At 39.1% G+C, this 18,960-nt stretch overlaps 3 protein-coding genes across 5 annotated transcripts; all 3 read left to right on the top strand.

Annotated features, from left to right (window-relative positions):
• Window positions 1-521: 521 nt before the first annotated feature.
• Window positions 522-2,974, top strand: LOC106173424 (uncharacterized). Of its 2 annotated transcripts, none has more exons than XM_087010047.1 (2): window positions 522-661; window positions 1,629-2,974. In XM_087010047.1, coding segments are annotated over exons 1-2 (1,053 nt in total). In that variant the 5' UTR covers window positions 522-659; the 3' UTR covers window positions 2,680-2,974. The 2 variants fall into 2 exon arrangements, with proteins under 2 accessions (XP_086866173.1, XP_013410016.2); XM_013554562.2 differs by having other exon boundaries at window positions 535-661; window positions 1,579-2,974.
• A 2,504-nt stretch (window positions 2,975-5,478) lies between these two features.
• On the top strand, window positions 5,479-7,898 carry LOC106151574 (uncharacterized). 2 transcript variants are annotated; one of them, XM_013524910.2, is made up of 2 exons: window positions 5,479-5,632; window positions 6,506-7,898. In XM_013524910.2, the coding sequence occupies exon 2, from the start codon at window positions 6,560-6,562 to the stop codon at window positions 7,601-7,603; it is 1,044 nt and encodes a 347-aa protein (XP_013380364.2). In that variant the 5' UTR covers window positions 5,479-5,632; window positions 6,506-6,559; the 3' UTR covers window positions 7,604-7,898. The 2 variants fall into 2 exon arrangements, with proteins under 2 accessions (XP_013380364.2, XP_086865860.1); XM_087009734.1 differs by lacking the exon at window positions 5,479-5,632 and adding an exon at window positions 5,859-6,012.
• Window positions 7,899-11,611: 3,713 nt separating this feature from the next.
• LOC147762864 (uncharacterized) lies at window positions 11,612-14,196 on the top strand. Its single transcript, XM_087007917.1, has 2 exons — window positions 11,612-11,742; window positions 13,123-14,196. The coding sequence occupies exon 2, from the start codon at window positions 13,177-13,179 to the stop codon at window positions 14,194-14,196; it is 1,020 nt and encodes a 339-aa protein (XP_086864043.1). The 5' UTR covers window positions 11,612-11,742; window positions 13,123-13,176.
• The last annotated feature ends 4,764 nt before the right edge of the window (window positions 14,197-18,960 follow it).

Raw genomic sequence — 18,960 nt, 5'->3', positions numbered from 1 at the left:
CCGCCTAATCATCATTTTAAGAACCTTTAAATGAAGAGTAAGGAAGTGTTATCGACGAGGCAGACACTATGATAACGAACAGCAAAAGTTGTTGCCAAATCGATCACTTATGCGAAAGTATACCGGCTTTTTATGCAAAAGGTAATTTGCCGGGACCGACGAGTGCCTGCATTCGTATTCGCGCCTTCCCGATCACGTGACCAGCTCGTATCCGAGGGACAGGTGACATGCCTCATCAGGGATTCGAACTCGTGACTACTCGTGGCTCGTTACCATGGTGGATGATTGGATTGGATTTTTTAACAGCCTTGCACGCTACCGATTGCGCCGTGATTGACTTCAAATATTTTACACTCCCAAAAATGGAATAACATGTCCATTTCTAAACGTATTTTCCGGCCAAACCTTATGATCTAAGCAGTTAACACCCTTTTCATGCTGCACTGCTTACATACTAGTACATCTCACTCAGCAGTCGCTAGCCAATAGAATGACATCTTCCCCTTTAAAAACAGTGCCGTCAACTCCGCACCCACTTTTAGAGTCACACCAGGCAAGCGGCAACGTTTGCGGGCATCAAGTGAAATACTGCTGCAGCATCTACCGAATTCCACTGACGGCTTCAAAACCAATTATCTATCCGAACTGGTACAGCACAAATGTGAGTATAGTTGATATTTACTTGGTATCAATGTAGAAGTGTCTCGGAAGAATTAAAAAAGGCCCTTCTAAGTGTAATTTTTAAATTTATTTACCCCTTCGTATACTCGATAACAGAAAGGATGTCGTGGATATCGAGAAATACGATAAAATACTGTATTATACTGTGAATACTGTAGAGAAAGTTTTTTCTTTTTGTGTGTGTGTGTGTGTGTGTAGAGGAGTTGACTGTTCCGCCACAGCTATGTCCATTCACGACTTAAAAACTCCTCTGACACCCACGGACACGCCCTAACAGCGGTGTCACGCGGTCAGCTTTCTCACATGACTATCACGAAATCTGCTCAGGCGGTATCATTCAGGATTGTATAATCCACAAATTATTGTCTTTTACATGGTTGTTCTGTTATATACGTCTTTATTATTTGATTTTACCTGAAATGCACCGCGCAATAACCAGAAATGTTAAAGCTAAAAAAGAATTTTTCACATTTGTTTATTTCTACCACCCCTTTTACAGCATTTTTACAATTATAAAATGAGGTTTGGGACCGCTATTATAGCCTCTCTTAATACCCGTGTTCTTTTGATGTAATGAATAACCATGGTACATGTAGGGAGACAATATCTTGACGAAAAATTTGATAGGAAACAGTGACATAATTTTATTGTAAATGATCTTTAGTATCAACTTCATAGTATTAATATATGAACAATAGAGACGGCCGTTTTATTTTATTTACTAGTATCAACTGGTAATTCTACCAACAACGTGGCACAGTGTACCATATGCAGTCTCATTCTTACAGATTAAAATAAAATGATTAATGGTTTCCTTTTCATCTTGTCTTTTGTGTTTAAAGACTGATTTCGATACCTATAATAGTTATCTGCATTTGGTTTTCCTACTTCTTGCAGATCTTGAAAAAATCTACCAAAAGATAAAATCTTCTCCAACCGTGTTTCAGGATGGTCGTCCCAGTACGTTGGTGCCTTCTGTTGATGATTGTCACATTCCATTCGTCACCAAGCAGCGGATGGCTTAACAACATATTCAAAAAGATACGAGAGTGTCAGAATAAACGGAAGGTTGGCCTCACTGGAAGGAGTCACGCAGATATCGTCGCCGCCGCGAAATTGTGGGCGCCGGTTGTCCGGTTGGCCGTGGGAGAGGAATGGAAACCATCCAGCGTCGATTATTTCCTCCAACACGTCAACTTACGCGGTGGCAGTCCGACTTTCGTCACTCCGAGCACACTGCCCACCTGTAACAGCAACTGTTACCTTGAAACTAAGACGCCGTTATCTTGTCCCTCGTGCCGAGAACCTGCCGTCTTTAAAGGTCAGGATCCTGCCAGCGCCCCAGCATATGCTATATACGAAGACAAGGGTAGCGTTGTTGAAATCACCTATTGGTTTTTCTTTCCATACAACAGAGGAAAACGGGCGTGTGTGGGATTATATTTTGATAACGTATGCCCGTGCGTCAAGGCGTGGGGCCATTGCCTATGTCCTCGAATTAACGGCTGCGCAGGAGGGTATTCAACCTTTGGTAATCACGTTGGAGACTGGGAACACGTAAAGATCAAGTTCAATAATAACAAAATTTACTCCATATATTTGTCGATCCACGATTCTGAGATCACTAACAAATATGGTGGAGAGTTTTTGTGGAGTGGTAGCCAATTCAAGAAAGGGGATCGCACCGTTTATACCACTGATTGCACACACCCTCAGGTCTACGCATCCAAGGGATCCCATGGTATCTGGCCAAACACAGGGGACCACGTGTACAAGAAGCTTTTCAACGGAGACAAGTTGAAAGATCTCTGTAGCGCGGGAACAGCATGGAAGACTGCAGATAACCTCAAAGTTGTCAAGATGGCCGCCAAAGGACAGTTTACAGGGGAGTTTAGTTTCCTTAACTTCAAGGGACGTTGGGGAAATCGGGAACGTAACTGCCCTAAACTAATTGGTCAGTGTGTACTTGAAAATGGGCCAGGTGGACCACCTAAGTAAGATGTCAGGGTTTGAGTTACAAAACCTGATTCTGAACTATGCTTTGAAGTAAAGACGAGTAAAATGTCTCGAAAAAATTGAAAAAAAGTCCCACCATATACAATTAACCTTATATTATCTGGCGGTATCATATGCTTGAAATTGTTTGTAGTACAAGTTCTACAGTCAGTGTGCCCTGTAATGTACTCAGTGCGCAATTGTTGTTGTTTATTTTAGTTCTGAACATTTTTGCTCATATTCATGAAAAGCACGTTATGTTTGAAAATAAACAATAAATATATATACCACCATGAAAGGGAGTTATCGTTTACTTTTACTTATTTGATCAGTGTATACATACCAGAATTAAAAGTTTAATCAGCCTAATATATACATGTGCCCCTGGCTACAGTACAACACGAATAACACCATTTAGTAAATAGAAAATGAAGAAAAGAAAGACGAAAATGGATATGACAAACGCAAAAAAAGTAATACAAATCGAACTTATATGTAATCAACAAGCATAGACACAAACTGCCTTCCAATAGAGCTCCTACTGTGATTTCAACGCCATAGGCAACAGTCGGGATGTAGCTTTGGTCATGTAGCTTTGGTCAGAACGGGAGCAATGTATGAATTTCGTTTGAACATACAGAAAAAATCCTCTAATGTTAAAGGTGTCTGTGACTTCCCATTCTCTCATACGAGCGCAAGCTCACACATGTATACATACACATTTGAGAAATCATATACTCATCCGTAGAAAAAAATATTAATTAGCTTCCGGCATCTCACTCTTTCTAGTTCATGTCCCAAAAATTGAAAATATTCTACTCTTCTCTCCAAAAAAACTGAAATAAAATATTATGCAACAACCAAACAGAAGAGCAGTTTTCACCCTAACTGTTTTCAGCAAAGTGTAGTGTCAAATTCTCTAGGTTGGGTCCTAGCCCTATATTGTGTTATATTGTTACAAAATAATATTTAAGTAAGGTATCAGCCGACCACACATTCAAAGTGTTGTCCAAGAGCTGAAAAATCACGTGCAATGTGTATTATATGCAATATGCAATGTGTTTTATAGATCTGACTTGCCAAGTCGTGTATTCGTGGTTTTGTGGTCTCTACAAATCATTTTGTATTTTCATTCTTAGAATAGAGTAAACATGTTTTGTTGGCAAATGAGACGCTGATGTTGGCCCCTTATTCTCCAAGGTGACAGCTCTGACAACAAACTAGCAGGCATATAATTATTTAGAAAGAATTTAACCGCATACAGTTATTATAAATGACATAATAAGGGACATTCATGGTTCCAGGAGAGTGAAACTTTGATACAAACCTCTTCATGTGGGACCCTTAAATACTCAAACATAGCGTGTAATTTGTGACCTAATCATTTTAAAGAGTAAGTTAGTGCACCTCATTTGCACCTCTATATTACATTCAGGTGTTAAAGTGAAATCACTTCTTTTAATTTTGGGTGAAAGACGTCATTTGCAAAGTGGGTGCATGGTCATTCATAATCTGTCCAATGAGCCAGGCCTAGTTAGTAGTTAAATAATAGTCAAGATTGCGAAGTGAAGGGAGGGGCGGGCAGGGATCGGCTTTGCAAAAGAACTGTAATTGGTCTTGTCGCCAGGAGAAAACGACTTAGTGTGCTTAGACTTCGGCTATCAGTAACATTCCACTAAAATAAAGGAACTGTCCATTTTAGTTACTACTTTGCGATAGCTTGATAGCCTGATGGTGAACAGGTTCAATAGTATAATTTAAGTGTAATTCTTCTGATATATTCTGTGTTTGGGTCTTTTAGTTATAACTGACCTCCGACTACAGTTGTTTTGCAAAACTTTCCCCAGGGCCGTGCAGGGGTACTAGTGAGGTAGAAATCGGTCATATGTTTTGGTATGAATCGTGTCATTTTGTTAAGAAAGACAGTTGAATGAAGGCACAAACAGTCTACACATACATGTTGTTCAAGAGTTGAAAAAAAAACACTCAAGGTGTAAGATAGATATGACTGTAAGCCCTTGTCCTGTCGTGTACTTGAGGTTTTGTGGTCTCTACCAACGTTTAAGGATATTTACAGTGTGATCCGCCGACAACTTTCTCCATCAAAGAAATGGTTTAAATCATCTAAGAGTTCCATAACGAGTCGAGATAAAGTGGATAAAAATTTGTTAAAGATGTCATTTGCAAAGTAGGTTTATGGTCATTTATAATCTGTCCAATGGACCAGGCCTATAGTTATAAAAGAGATGTGTTGAATTCGTGTGGAGACTTCGATGGGAGGGAAGAGGTAAGAAAGAAAAAATAAGGAGACTCAGAAAACTTTTAGACTCTCTCTCTCTCTCTCTCTCTCTCTCTCTCTCTCTCTCGCACGCGCAGTGACAAGCAACCTGGGTAGGGAACAACACCGATCTGTACACAAGACCTCTGTACGGTTGCCAAACATTATTTGATTAAACACAGTTCCAGAATTATCAGGTGTAATGACTGAACAGAGTTTCGGGATAAAATCAGATGCCAAGTGATTAAAATAAGGTGAAAACAGGGCAGACACATACTGCTTTTTGCACCTATTACGAGTCACAGACATTTGACAATATTCTCTTAAGATTGTCATCATGACTGTATTTTGAACTCTGTCATCTGTGATTATTTGTGTTTTTGAACTCTTACAATTTTAAATTAGTTTTTTTATCTAGTTCCTGCTTGTTGCCCGGTAAAGTGTTAAACCTACTTATTATGCTGCACTCTTTATATTGTGCAATACACCAACAGCAGTCGTCACATAATTGGTTGATTTTTTTTTTTATAAAAGCACTACCATCAATTCCGCGCTCACTTTTCGAGTCACAACCAAGCGCTAACATTTGCAGGCACCAAGTGAGAGCACTGCAACATCTATCGAATTTATCGGACAGTGAAAAGGCCAATTATCTATCAAACCTGGTACAGCGCAGATGTAAGTATTAATATTTACTTGTTTTCAGTGTAGTTGCTATTCCGTAAAATAATAACTCCTTTGTAAGTGCATTTAAAAAAAAAATGTTTATTCCATTGTTTTCTTGCTCCACTGTAGATAACAAATGATGTCTTAGAATATGGTGAAAAATGATAAAATACTGTAGAATACTGTTAATACCGTAAAGTGCGTGATTTTCTTTCATTTTTTTCTTTCTATCTTTGTTTTGTTTTTGCATGGATGGGGGGAGGGGCTGTACCGACACCGCACTGTCCACTCACGAATCAAAAACTCGACTGGCACCCACAGACAGGCCCTAACAGCGGTGTCACCTGGCCAACTGTTCGGCTTACCCACATGACCATCACGAAATCTGCTCAGTCAGTATCATTCAGGATTGCGAAATCTACCAATTATTGTGTCTTTTGCATGGCTGTTTTTTTTTTTTTTTTTTTTTTTTTTTTTTTCTTGAAATTTTAACTGAAATGCACCTTGCAGTTACTAATTTTTTTATGTAAAAACCTTCCCCATTAACCTTTTCTGCCACCCCAAGCACGTTAACAGTTATTAAATGTTTTGGCACCGCTATCAAAACCTTTCTTAATATCCATATCCATTAATATCCATTAATATCAATTGCATAGCAATAATATATGAAATATGGAAACGGGCGTTTCTTTTCATAACTTGTGTAAACTGGTGGTTCTAGCCCATTCAGCAGGGCGTCATATGAAGTTTCCTTCTTACGGATATCAAAAGAAATGCTTTATGTTTTCCTATTGTTTTTTTTTTTTTTTTTTTTAATTCTGTTTAAATTTTGTACTTTCCTTAATTAAATCAGCCATCTGCATTTAGTTTTCTTATTTCATGCAGATCTTAAAAACATTCTGCCAAGAGATAAAATCAACTCCAACCGTGTGTTTAAAGATGGTCGTCACAGGGCTTTGGTGCCTTCCGTTGGTGATAGTCATATTGCATTCGTCACCAAGCAACGGATGGTATCGCAGCACAAAAATAAGACAGTGTGAGAATAGACGGAAGACCGGCCTCACTGGAAGGAGTCACGCCGATATCGTTACTGCCGCGAAATTGTGGGCGCCGGTGGTCCGGTTGGCCTTCGGAGAGGAATGGAAACCATCCAGCGTCGACTATTTCCTCCAACACGTAAACTTACGCGGCGGCAGTCCGACTTCCGTCACTCCGAGCACACTACCCACTTGTAACAGCAACTGCTACCTGGAAACTAAGACGCATTTATCTTGTCCCTCGTGCAGAGAACCTGCCGTCTTTAAGGGTCAGGATCCTGCCAGCGCCCCAGCATACGCTATATACGAGGACAAGGGTAGCGTTGTTGAAATCACCTATTGGTTTTTCTTTCCATATAACAGAGGAAAACGGGCGTGTGTGGGGTTATATCTTGATAATGTATGCCCGTGTATCAAAGTGTGGGGCCACTGTCCTTGTCCTCGAATTAAAGGGTGTGCAGGAGGGTACTCGACCTTTGGAAATCATGTTGGAGACTGGGAACACGTAAAGATCAAGTTCAATAATAACAAAATCTACTCCATATATTTGTCTATCCACGATTCTGAGATTACTAAACAATATGGTGGAGAGTTTTTGTGGATTGGTAACGAATTCCGGAAAGGGGATCGCACCATTTTCACAACTGACTGCACACACCCGCAAGTCTACGCAGCCAAGGGATCCCACGGTATCTGGCCAAAGACAGGGGACCACGTGTACAAGAAGCTTTTCAACGGAGACAAGTTGAAAGATCTCTGTAGCGCCGGAACAGCATGGAAGACTGCTGATAACCTCAAGGTTATCAAGATGGCCGCCAAAGGACAGTTTACCGGGGAATTCAGCTTTCTTAACTTTTTGGGTCGTTGGGGAAATCGGGAACGGAACTGCCCTAAAATCATTGGTCATTGTGTACTTGAAAATGGACCAGGTGGACCACCTAAGTAAGACACCAGGGTTTGAGTTACGAAACCTGTTAATAAACTATGATTCAGAAATATAGTCAACTAAAAGGTCTAGAGAAAGAATGATAAATCCATAATATACAATTATCTGTAAAGAATGTATCATATATGCTTATAATTGTTTGTAGCACAATTTCTACATTCAACCGTATGTGCTCAGCAATGTACTCAGTTCGCAATTCATGTCTTTTTCATTCTCAGCATTTTTTATCATATTAATAAAAAAGGAGGTAATGGTTGGAAATAGACAATAAATATATATACCATTGTGAAAGGGAGGTATTATTTCGTACTGTTATTACTTCCCAGACCACTGTACACTACCAGAAATGAAAAGAAAGAAAAGTTCATCAGTCTAGAAGTTTGCAATATTTAGTACGGAGAATAGAATAAGATGTCATGATATAAAATGTGCCCCGGGTACAGTGCAACATGAATTACAGTTTATTAAAGTATATAGTAAAAAAAGAAAAACAAAATAAAAGACAAAGAGGAAGATGGATAAGATAAACACATTTAAGATTAATACAAATTGAACAATGAAAACTCTAGTCATAGGACAAACATATAATAAAGCATACACAGACGCACTGCCTTTCAATAGAGCTCCTACCTTGATTTCAACGTGATTTGGCAACAGCCAGAACGGCTGTGGTTGGAACGGGATAGGAATTACATTTGAAAAACCTACAGGAAAGACCTTTAAAGTTCAAGGTATCTGTGATTTTTCAGTCTCCCACAAGCGCGCATGCGTACACATTTTAAGACATCTTCTACTAACCTACAGAGAGAAACTGCTTTTCACCCTTTGCCCTCTCTCACCTTTTTCACGCCTTCAGAAGAATGAAAACATCTTACTTCCCTCCCCCAAATAAGTAAAATAAGTTAATATGTAACATCCAAATGAAATATAATTCGTCACCTTAACGGTTTTCGGGGCACTGTCAAACGACGCATTATCTAGGGAGAGCCCTAACCCTATCTCGTATTACACATTATTAAGAAAAAATAGTAAGGTATGAGCAGACCACGCATTCAAAATGTTGTCCAAGAGCTGAAAACAACATTCAAGACGTGCTTTAGGCAAGCCTTTAACCCGTGGTTTTGTGGTCTCTATATATCTTTAAAAACCTGTTTTCCTAAAGTAAACATGTTTTGTCGTCAGATAAGACATTTATGGTGTGCCTTTATTCTCAATAGTGATAGCTCTGACAAAACATCCTACACAAATTATCATTATTATAAATGGCATAATAAGGGACAGTGGGCTCGAAAACCAAACGGTGTAGTTGGGGTCCTCGTCAACCTACTTCGAACCAACCACCACTCTATTTAGTTCCTACAATGCAAATTAAATAAAGAGAAAACGCTTATAATAGTAATAGTCCACTTAAATAAAGGAACTGTCTATTTTAGTTACTCCTTTGTGATAGCTTTGTGGCGAACAGGTTCAATAGTATAATTTAAGTGTAATATTTCTGATATACTCAGTGTTTGGGTGTTTCATTTATAACTGACCTTCGACTGAAGTTGGTTTGCAAAACTTTCCCCAGGGCCGTGCAGGGGTACTAGTGAGGTAGAAATCGGTCATATGTTTTGGTATGAATCATGTCATATTTCTCAGAAAGAATATTTAATGAAGGTATAAACAGGCTATACATACAGAGTGTTGTTCAAGAGTTGAAAAAAAAACCCTCAAGGTGTAATTTACATATGGCTGTAAGCCCTTGCCCTATGGTGTACTTGAGGTTTTGTGGTCTCTGCCAACGATTAAGGAAACTTACATTATGATCCGGCGACAACTTTCTCCGTCTGAAAAACGGTTTAAATAATATTTCCATAACGGATAGCCAGTTGAAATAAGGTGGATAAGGCCACACTTTTTTATTTTTATGGATGACATCCTCTGGGGACCCCAAAGTCGGTGCGAGCGGGCGAAAAAAAAAAAAATGCTTAAGAAATGTTGTTTTCAGTACACAGCTGGAAACACTAATTTACCACAGAAACACGTATCAAACTAACAACGTCTTTATCCATGCTCTCAAAATATTAAAGCATTGTGAATAGGGCCTACTTCGTAGAAAGGTAAAAAGTCATGAATATATATGCTGCATATTACCAAATCTATTTAAGGTTATTTCATGCATTCTGTTGGTATAGCAATCAATAAAACAAATATCAAATAAACAGCGTGTCTTTATTTGTAGGCCTACTCTCAGAAAATTAAAGCAGTGTAAACACTTCACAGAATTGTTAAAAAAATGAAGCAAAGATAGGCCTATGCTTCCTACTACCAAAGCTAAAAAAGTAATTTCGGTCGATGCCATTTTGTCTACTTCGACTCACACGTAGCAACCAACTATCGGGCGGCCTGTCCGACCTTCAGTCCACCAAATACCACGACGCTCTTGTCGACCCTTTTTTCGCTACAAAAAAACCTGGTAGGCCTATGTGCTGCTCTGGACAGAATGTCACTGAAATTTTCCGGGCGCGGCCAGCCTTTCGTATAATTGTAAAAGGGTGATATCTTCATGTCCAACATCAATGGCAAACCAATCCAAAACGACGGCCCCCGTTCTCTTTATGACTTTAATTGTCGTGTATTTTGAAATTAATGCTAGAGATGAATTTGACGGCAAAGCCGCCATATTTCCACGTGGTGATAATACGCATGCGCAGAAAGCTCATTTTCCGCACTCGGAACTACTCGGATGTCTCCGCAGTCGACAATGACAGTATGGAGCTTGCGGAATTAGCCGAGGATTGCCGATTGCATTTTCCGGCAAATTCAATAACGACGTTTGCGACAACCGACTTCCTTGGGGGGGGGGGGGGATTTTTTTTTTTTTTGGAGAACGGACGAAAATCGGTGCGCGCGCAGGATGTCATCCATAAAAATAAAAAAGTGTGGCCTAAAGGTTGGATAAAGAAGCCATTTGCAAAGTAGGCTTATGGTCATTTATAATCTGTTCAGTGAGCCAGGCCTAGTAACAGATGGGTTGAATTTGTGTGGATACTTCGATGGGAGGGAAGAGGTAAAAAAGAAAAATAAAGAGAAAACTCCATACTCTCTCTCTCTCTCTCTCTCTCTCTCTCTCTCTCTCGCACGTGCAGCGACAAACAGCCTGGGTAGGGAACAACACCGATCTCTACACAAGATCTCTGTACTTGATTAAGTTGCCAAACATTATTTGATTAAACACAGTTCCAGAATTATCAGGTGTAATGACTGAACAGAGTTTCGGGATATTATCAGATGACAAGTGATTAAAATAAGGTTAAAATGTTTAAGACACACTACCGCAATCTATGACAATCTAGTGGGAGACACTACGTACAATAAAAGGGACCTTGAGGCGGCGAGACGGTTCTGCTTCATCCGTGCAGAGGTATGGCACCTAATTTCTTATTCTAGTTATATTTTTCTTTGTGTATGTCAAAATATTCAACTTTGTTTAACAAGTCTTATTCACAACAAAAATACATTTTTATAACATTTAAGAAAGCTAGGCCTTGACACGCCAGTGAAGTTAACCCCGCGGTGTCCATATTCAGACCCTTTTTACTACTAAGCATCTAAATTTATATAAACGGTTCCATTTTATGTCAAAACTATTTAAAATATGCCTGGCATGTGATGGTTTGTCCTGGATAGGCCATTGGGAGTTCACATACTGCTTACACGTACGTTCAACTCTCTTTTTGCACCTATTACGAGTCACAGTCATTTTGACAATATTCTTTTCAGATTATTGTCATCAGATTATTGTCAGCTGTAGTTTGGACCCTGTTTCGCTGTCATCTGTTATTATTTGTGTTTTTGAATTCTTACAATTTTTAATTAGTTTTTTTATCTAGTTCCTGCTTGTTGCCCTGTAGAGTGTTTAACCTACTTATTATGCTTCGCTGTTTATATTGTATAATACACCAATTGCAGTCGTCAGCTTATTGGATGACATTTTCTTTTTTTTTTTAAAGCACTACCAACAACTCCGCGCTCACTTTTCGGGTCACAACCATGCGCTAACATTTGCAGGCACAAAGTGAGATCACTGCAACCTTTACCGAATTTATCGGACAGCGAAAAGGCCAATTATCTATCAAACCTGGTACAGCGTAGATGTAAGTATTGATATTTACTTGTTTTGAGTGTAGTTACCATTCCGTAAAATAATAACACCTTTGTAAGTGTATTTTTATAAATGTTTATTCCATTGTTTTCTTGCTACACTGTCGATAACAAATGAGGTCTTAGAATATGGTGAAAAATAATAGAATGCTGTAGAATACTGTTAATACCGTAAAGTGCGTGATTTTCTTTCTTTTTTTTTCTTTCTATCTTTGTTTTGTTTTTGCATGGATGGGGGGAGGGCCTTACGGTCACCGCACTGTCCACTCACGACTCAAAAACTCGACTGGCACCCACAGACAGGCCCTAACAGCGGTGTCACCTGGCCAACTGTTTGGTTTACCCACATGACCATCACGAAATCTGCTCAGGCAGTATCATTCATGATTGCGAAATCTACCAGTTTTTGTGTCTTTTGCATGGTTGTTTTTTTCACCGTTTTTTTTGTTTTTTTTATTTTAACGGAAATGCCACTTGAAAGTAACAATTTTGTATGTAAAAACCTTCCCCACTAACCTTTTCTGCCACCCCAAGCACGTTAACAGTTATTAAATGAAGTTTTGACACCGCTATCAAAACCCTTCTTAATACCCATTTTTAAAGTAAGTGAATCATCGTGGTATATGTATGTATGGAGACATTCAATATCTTGACCAAAATTGTTGATCGGAAGTCTTGGTATACTTTATCTTAAGTGACCTTTAGGTACCGTTCATAATGAACTAAGTCTGCGAGGACTCGCGCTGAATGCAACCAGATTAACAGACTAACACGCCTGGCGTTGAGTAGAATTTAGAAAAGCTGGTGACTGTACGAGTATGGCTCTATTCCCATAGATTTTAGATCGATCTATCCCCATGGGGAGTCTCACTAGATTACTTTCAGATAATCCGACTTAAATGTCCGTCCCGCCTACTACAAGCTGTAAGGGGGTAATTAACTTTCGTGTCCGCCCGGCTGACAGCTATTTAGCGTGAACCCCCAGGGAGTTAGGTCGATCTAAAGTAGGTCGATCTAATCTATGGAAATGGGGTGTGTGTTGGAAACAAGAGGCGTGTTCGTCTGTTAATTTCATTGTATTCAGGTGGTATTAGTGTGCATTACATTGGTGAACAAAATTCTTTGTAGTCGATCCATTAATATCAACTGCATAGCAATAATATATGAAATGCGAAAATGGGTGTTTCTTTTCATAACTTGTGTAAACTGGTAATTCTAGCCCATTCAGCAGGGCGTCATCTGAAGTTTCCTTCTTACAGATATCAAAAGAAATGCTTCATGTTTAATTAATCAATTTTTAAAAATTATGTTTAAATATTGTTCTTTCTGTAATTATATCAGCCATCTGCATTTAGTTTTCTTATTTCTTGTAGATATTAAAGACATTCTGCCAAGGGATAAAATCTGCTTCAGCCGTATGGTTCAATATGGCCTTCACAGGGCGTTGGTGTCTCCTGTTAGTTATAGTCATATTGCATTCGGCAAACAGCGATTTCGGTAGCGCGCTAAGAGAGTACGCCAATTTGTTTAAAATGATAGAAGACATAAGACAGTGTCAGAATAAACAGAAGGCCCAGAAGACCGGCCTCACTGGAAGGAGTGATGCAGATATCGTCGCCGCCGCGAAATTGTGGGCGCCAGTGGTCCGCTTGGCCGTGGGAGAGGAATGGAAACCATCCAGCGTCGATTATTTTCTCCAACACGTTAACTTACGCGGTGGCAGTCCGACTTTCGTCACCCCGAGCACACTGCCCACCTGTAACAAAAGCTGCTACCTGGAATTTTCGTGCGGAGAACCTGTCGTCTCCAAGGGTCAGGATCCTGCCAGCGCCCCAGCATATGCTATATACGAGGACAAGGGTAGCGTTGTTGAAATCACCTATTGGTTCTTCTTTCCATACAACAGAGGAAAACGGGCGTGTGTGGGGTTATATATTGATAACGTATGCCCGTGCGCCGAGGCGTGCGGCCACTGCCTATGTCCTCGACTAAACGGATGTGCAGAAGGGTATTTGACCTTTGGTAATCACGTTGGAGACTGGGAACACGTAAAGATCAAGTTCAATAATAACAAAATCTACTCTATTTTTTTGTCGATCCACGATTCTGAGATCACTGACCAATATGGTGGAGAGTTTCTGTGGAGTGGTAGCCGATTCAAGAAAGGGGATCGCATCGTTCAGATGACTGACTGCACACACGCCCAATTCTACGCAGCCAAAGGGTCCCACGGAATGTGGCCAAACACAGGGGACCACGTGTACAAGAAACTCATCAACGGAGACAAGTTGAAAGATCTCTGTAGCGCCGGTGTCATGTACCAGAAGGTTCCCCATGACAGAAAGTCCGGGACCCGTTATTTCAGAAACCAGGGGTCCTACGGACCCCTGGTTTCTGAAATAACGAGTCCCGGACTCTGTATCATGATAATTGAATATAATATATAGGGTCCCCCGGACCCTGAATTTAACCGGACCCTACTTTTCATGACTATCACGAAACACAGAGTCCGTCCGTCATACAGAAGAACTTGGTCTAAAAGCTAGGGTCCTACTGTAGAATAGTAGATATTTAGTAAAAGCGCTTTATATTGACAATCTGGGTATAATAGAATTATAAAAAAAGCAAACCCTTGATGCAAGTAAATGTAATATAACAAAACGGCGGTGGTTTGCACAACGACCTGGTGGTGTAGTGGACAACGACACGAGTGATGAGCCTACTATGGTATCCAATGACAGGGAAGTATGCAGAAATTAAACAGTATGTTGGTTCGAGTCCCACACTAGAGTTGACATTTTAACGCCTCTATTTTCACTCTTGTTTTTTAGACCTATAGTTAAATATTTAACCCACTGTATATTTATAGTGTGTCATTCCGCAATAATATGTGTTATACTCACTTTTGATTACATTCCATACCTTTTTTAATTGGACTTACTTAAAATATTTCACACATATCCCATTGCATTGTGATGCTTTGGACTATATACATGCGTGACTTATTTGATTAGCACTCGCACATGTGTGCAAGCTAGTGATACACAATGAATCGATGCTAAACTGTGCAAAACGTTCCTTGTATTTAGACTATACCCGTGACTTAGGCTACAATGACATAAATGTGTGACATAAATGTGTGACAGCTAGCGTTATACAGTGCATCAATGCCAAATTGTGCAAAATATGTATTTTCTGGAAACTGACGAAATTAATTAATTATTAAATATACATGCTTATGGAATGTAATTAAAAATGTACTCATTTAATTTTGTTTACCAATTTATATAAAGTTTTAATTTAAGTTGCATAACCTAAATTAAAATTGAATCAACCCAAAAGGAATGTGTTCCATGTTTCTCAGGGTATAAAATGGCTAGCTCTTCGCGATGTCTTACTCTGTCAGCATGGATTTTCAAGCAGTGCGACCTTATTTACAACATGGCAGATACAGAAGACGAACAACCGACAATCAGAAAAGAGCAATAAGGAGAAGTGCTGCAAACCATTATAAATTAATTATAAGTTTTATACATTTATACTCGTTTAACTTCAAGACTGTTCAATAAAAGCGAAACTTACATGTACATTTAAGGTACATATTTATATTTCTGTTTTAGCTCGAAAGCTGCTGCTTATATTACAGAGCTGTAAGAAAGATACATGCAGTTGGAGTAGAGAGTGGAAATGAAGAGAGGAAAAAGGGGAGATGGAGGAAAGTAGAAGAAATCGAAGATAAGAAAACTGCCTTGTTACAAGAAATGCACGACAAAGAGAAAATGACATTGAGGAGAAAAAACAATTACTATACTGATTAATAAAATAAACTTTTTTTGTAAAATCAGGAAGTTCACCAAGGGCACTTATGTATTCTGAATAAATTTATATTGCTTAAGTGATGTTCTTTCTCAATTGCATACAAAAGATAATCCTGCAAATTAGTTTATGAAATGCGAACAATGCACATTTATACTACGCGTTACACTTTAACAGAGGTTAAGAATGTTTATTTTACCTTTAATCCTTATAATTCTTCCCTCCGTATCAGTTAACATTATGTTTTAAGTGTGAGATTTCATTATTGCTCTTCATTGCGGACTTTCAGTATTAAAACGTAGGGTCCTAGGAATTTCCGTACTGAAATAGAGTGTCTAGGGGGACTCTACATTTCAGAACATAGAGTCCGAGACCCGTTATTTCGAGACAGGGAGTCCGCCGGACTCTCAGTTTTAAAACAACGGGTCCGCCGGACCCTAGAATGGCAGGACTCTGTGTTGCTTGACACCGGAACAGCATGGAAGACTGCAGATAACCTCAAAGTTGTCAAGATGTCCGCCAAAGGACAGTTTACTGGGGAATTAAGCTTTCTTATTATAACTTCTTGGGTCGTTGGGGAAATCGGGAACGTAATTGTGTTCCACTTATTGATCAGTGTGTACTTTCAAATGGTCCAGGAGGTCCACCTAAGTGAAAATATTGGATGTGACTTTTTTTCCACACTTTTATCATAACTCGCATAACGCATTTAATATGGTGAATAATGAAAACTTTCCATTATCTCCTACAAAACATTTATATATTTTGCTGCAGTGGTACTTTGATTATTTTTTTACATACCGGTTAACATTATCAAAAGTAATCAATGGCACTGATAATATTTCGATTTATTGATTAATTTAAATAGATAACTAAATACTGCACGATTTTTCACATTCAAAAGTCATATATTTAATTACTTACATAAAAAATTCAAGATACGCTTATCTTGAAAATGTGAAAGGAAAATTGTATATACCACGTCCAATTTTCAGGTTTTTGAGATATCAAAGAATAAAATCCCATTAATTAAAGTTATTTGTAGTTGTAATCTAATTTTTTACTTAAAATGCTATGCTTTTAAGACCCAATCCCCATACCTAGACCGATCTAGCAGGATCGACCCATCTCCGAGGGGTTTCTCACTAAATTACCCTTAGGCTAAATTCCCCTGATGTCTGGAACGCCTACTAGGGGTAATTAACTATCGTTGATTTTAACGTGAAAGATGAGAGCGTAACTTGACTAACCGCAACTACAGCCTGGAGAGTCATTCCACAAGATAGTTGTAGAGCTGCATTTTGCATCCAAAGAAATACAGGCATCCAAAGAAATACAGGCTTGGCATATTAAAATATGGAATTTTTTCCAAATCATTTTTCATCAGTTTTTTGTTCCCTATTTTTCTGACTGATAAATGAACATAAGGATTAAAACCGTGTTTTAATAACTTTTAATAATCTCTTTGATGTCATTGTGACATCCGTTCAATAATTCGTCAGTGAAGCAAACAAAAATACATTGCCTATTCTAAGTCATCGACAACTATTAAGGAGATTTATTGAATCTCCATATTTTCCAATTTATCGTCTGTTAAAGAGTTACACGCCACAAAAGACCCTCATGCCAGTGTCTAGTCACAGCAACGGTCCCTGTTACGCCTGAAATCATCTGGCTGCTACCAGGGCTCTCAAACGGCAAGGCATTCCTTGGGGATAGTTCTTTAGAGTTTAATCTGGAATAACATTCCAGGCATCGGTCAAAACTTATCCAATTCGGTTCACTTTTGTTGTAGGACATGTAGGTCGTAGGTCGTTGATTCGACGAGTAATGAAAAAACGCGTTTTGGTGGCAATTTGCCCCTCATTCTGAACGGACTGTGTGTTTTTGTCATGTTGCAGCAGCATATCGGGAAGGACAGTGAGTCCTGTACCCTGATGGTAAGATTTCGATACATTGGGTGTGGCCTCTGTGTATATACAGTGTACAACAGTTTGGTCATAACTCTATAAAACTGTGTGGACCGCTGTGACACAATAATCTGTCTGGTAATGTCTGTATTTTTGGCACCATTCTGGCACTGATTAACAATTTTGTAAAACATTGTTTAACTCATTTTACGCACTGCAAAAACCGACTGCTTGCATGCAAAATTTCAAATTCTTTTGTGCAGTAGTTGCCGACATATTGGTACTTTTTTGACAGAACCATGCTACGCCAAAGCCAAGCTTTAACTAGTCCAAAGGAGCACTACCCAATTAAACACTGCATTTTACACAATGCAGCAGTGCAACAGACATGGTAGTCAGTTAATTGGTAGCGACACACCTGGGCTCCGTAACTCGAAAGCATTGTGGATTGTGACCGAGCACAAGCGTCTCTCTTTCATAACTCGGCAGTTACTCGCCCCATATAATAGTCTCGAAATGAGAGGTGATATCGCTATCGCAATTCGCGATGCATTCGAGTTACGGAGCCCTGACTACACACTGCTCCATTTAGATATCTTATATGAGATCTGAGTTTTTTTGAGAAAAAAAGAACACATTTTACCTAGGTATACATTTGAAACTGAAATATCCCATGTTAAATGTCAAGTCTGTACGGGAAAACGCAATTTGCGACTGCAGCGCATTTAGCAACCAACTTCTTTTAAGTAACTGAAACAATTTGAAATAATATAGAGATAAAATTGGGATGAGAACGGGGTTGTCTCGACACCATAGGCTGAATCTGGTGTCTGTCCCCGGGGTGGATGATTTATATTTTATAGATATCACAATTTCTCTCATCTCCCCCTGGAACACAATAATCAGTTTTTAATTGGATTCCATAACCTACATTCAAGCACTCGGCTGTATCTGTTTAGTGCTGTGTGCTGCCCTGCTGTTTTTCAAGGGCCCATTCACATTCATAATGACAGGTTTATGAACCCATCAGCACTTCAGGGGGCGTCTATCTTTTGAACCGACCGAGATATTCTCGAAATATTTCGTTACATATCAATAGAAAATCTTATTTTGACAGCTTGATATTTCAAGTCATAACATTCATGCTACAGTAACGTAAAAGATATTAGCATAACACAAATAATGAATATACGGTTTGTTAAAGAAATAAATGTACAATTAATGTTGAGCAACATTAAAACCTCTCTACCTAATAGAGCCCTCTACCTACAGTGGCAAGACATACATTCTTGCTACTGTGTACCCACCACTACCATAAACCTGAGACGTCAATCAAATCACACATTGTCAGCTATATGTCCTAGTTTAAAGGCAGGCAATGAAGTGTTTGTTGATAGACGTTTTTATCTTACAGTGTCTTAGACCCGCCATGATTCAACGTCCAAATATTGGCAGTTTTTAATTGTGCTGAAATCTGAAAAATCT

The sequence above is a fragment of the Lingula anatina genome, chromosome 3, assembly GCF_051362555.1.
Source record: "Lingula anatina isolate TDL-2025a chromosome 3, LinAna3.0, whole genome shotgun sequence".
NCBI classification, from domain to species: domain Eukaryota; kingdom Metazoa; phylum Brachiopoda; class Lingulata; order Lingulida; family Lingulidae; genus Lingula; species Lingula anatina.
This window is presented reverse-complemented; position numbering and strand designations above follow the sequence as displayed.

Bases quoted from the DNA above. Each gene is read 5' to 3' on its own strand.
- LOC106151574 (XM_013524910.2), top strand. From the start codon at position 6,560: ATGGTCGTCACAGGGCTTTGGTGCCTTCCGTTGGTGATAGTCATATTG.
- LOC147762864 (XM_087007917.1), top strand. From the start codon at position 13,177: ATGGCCTTCACAGGGCGTTGGTGTCTCCTGTTAGTTATAGTCATATTG.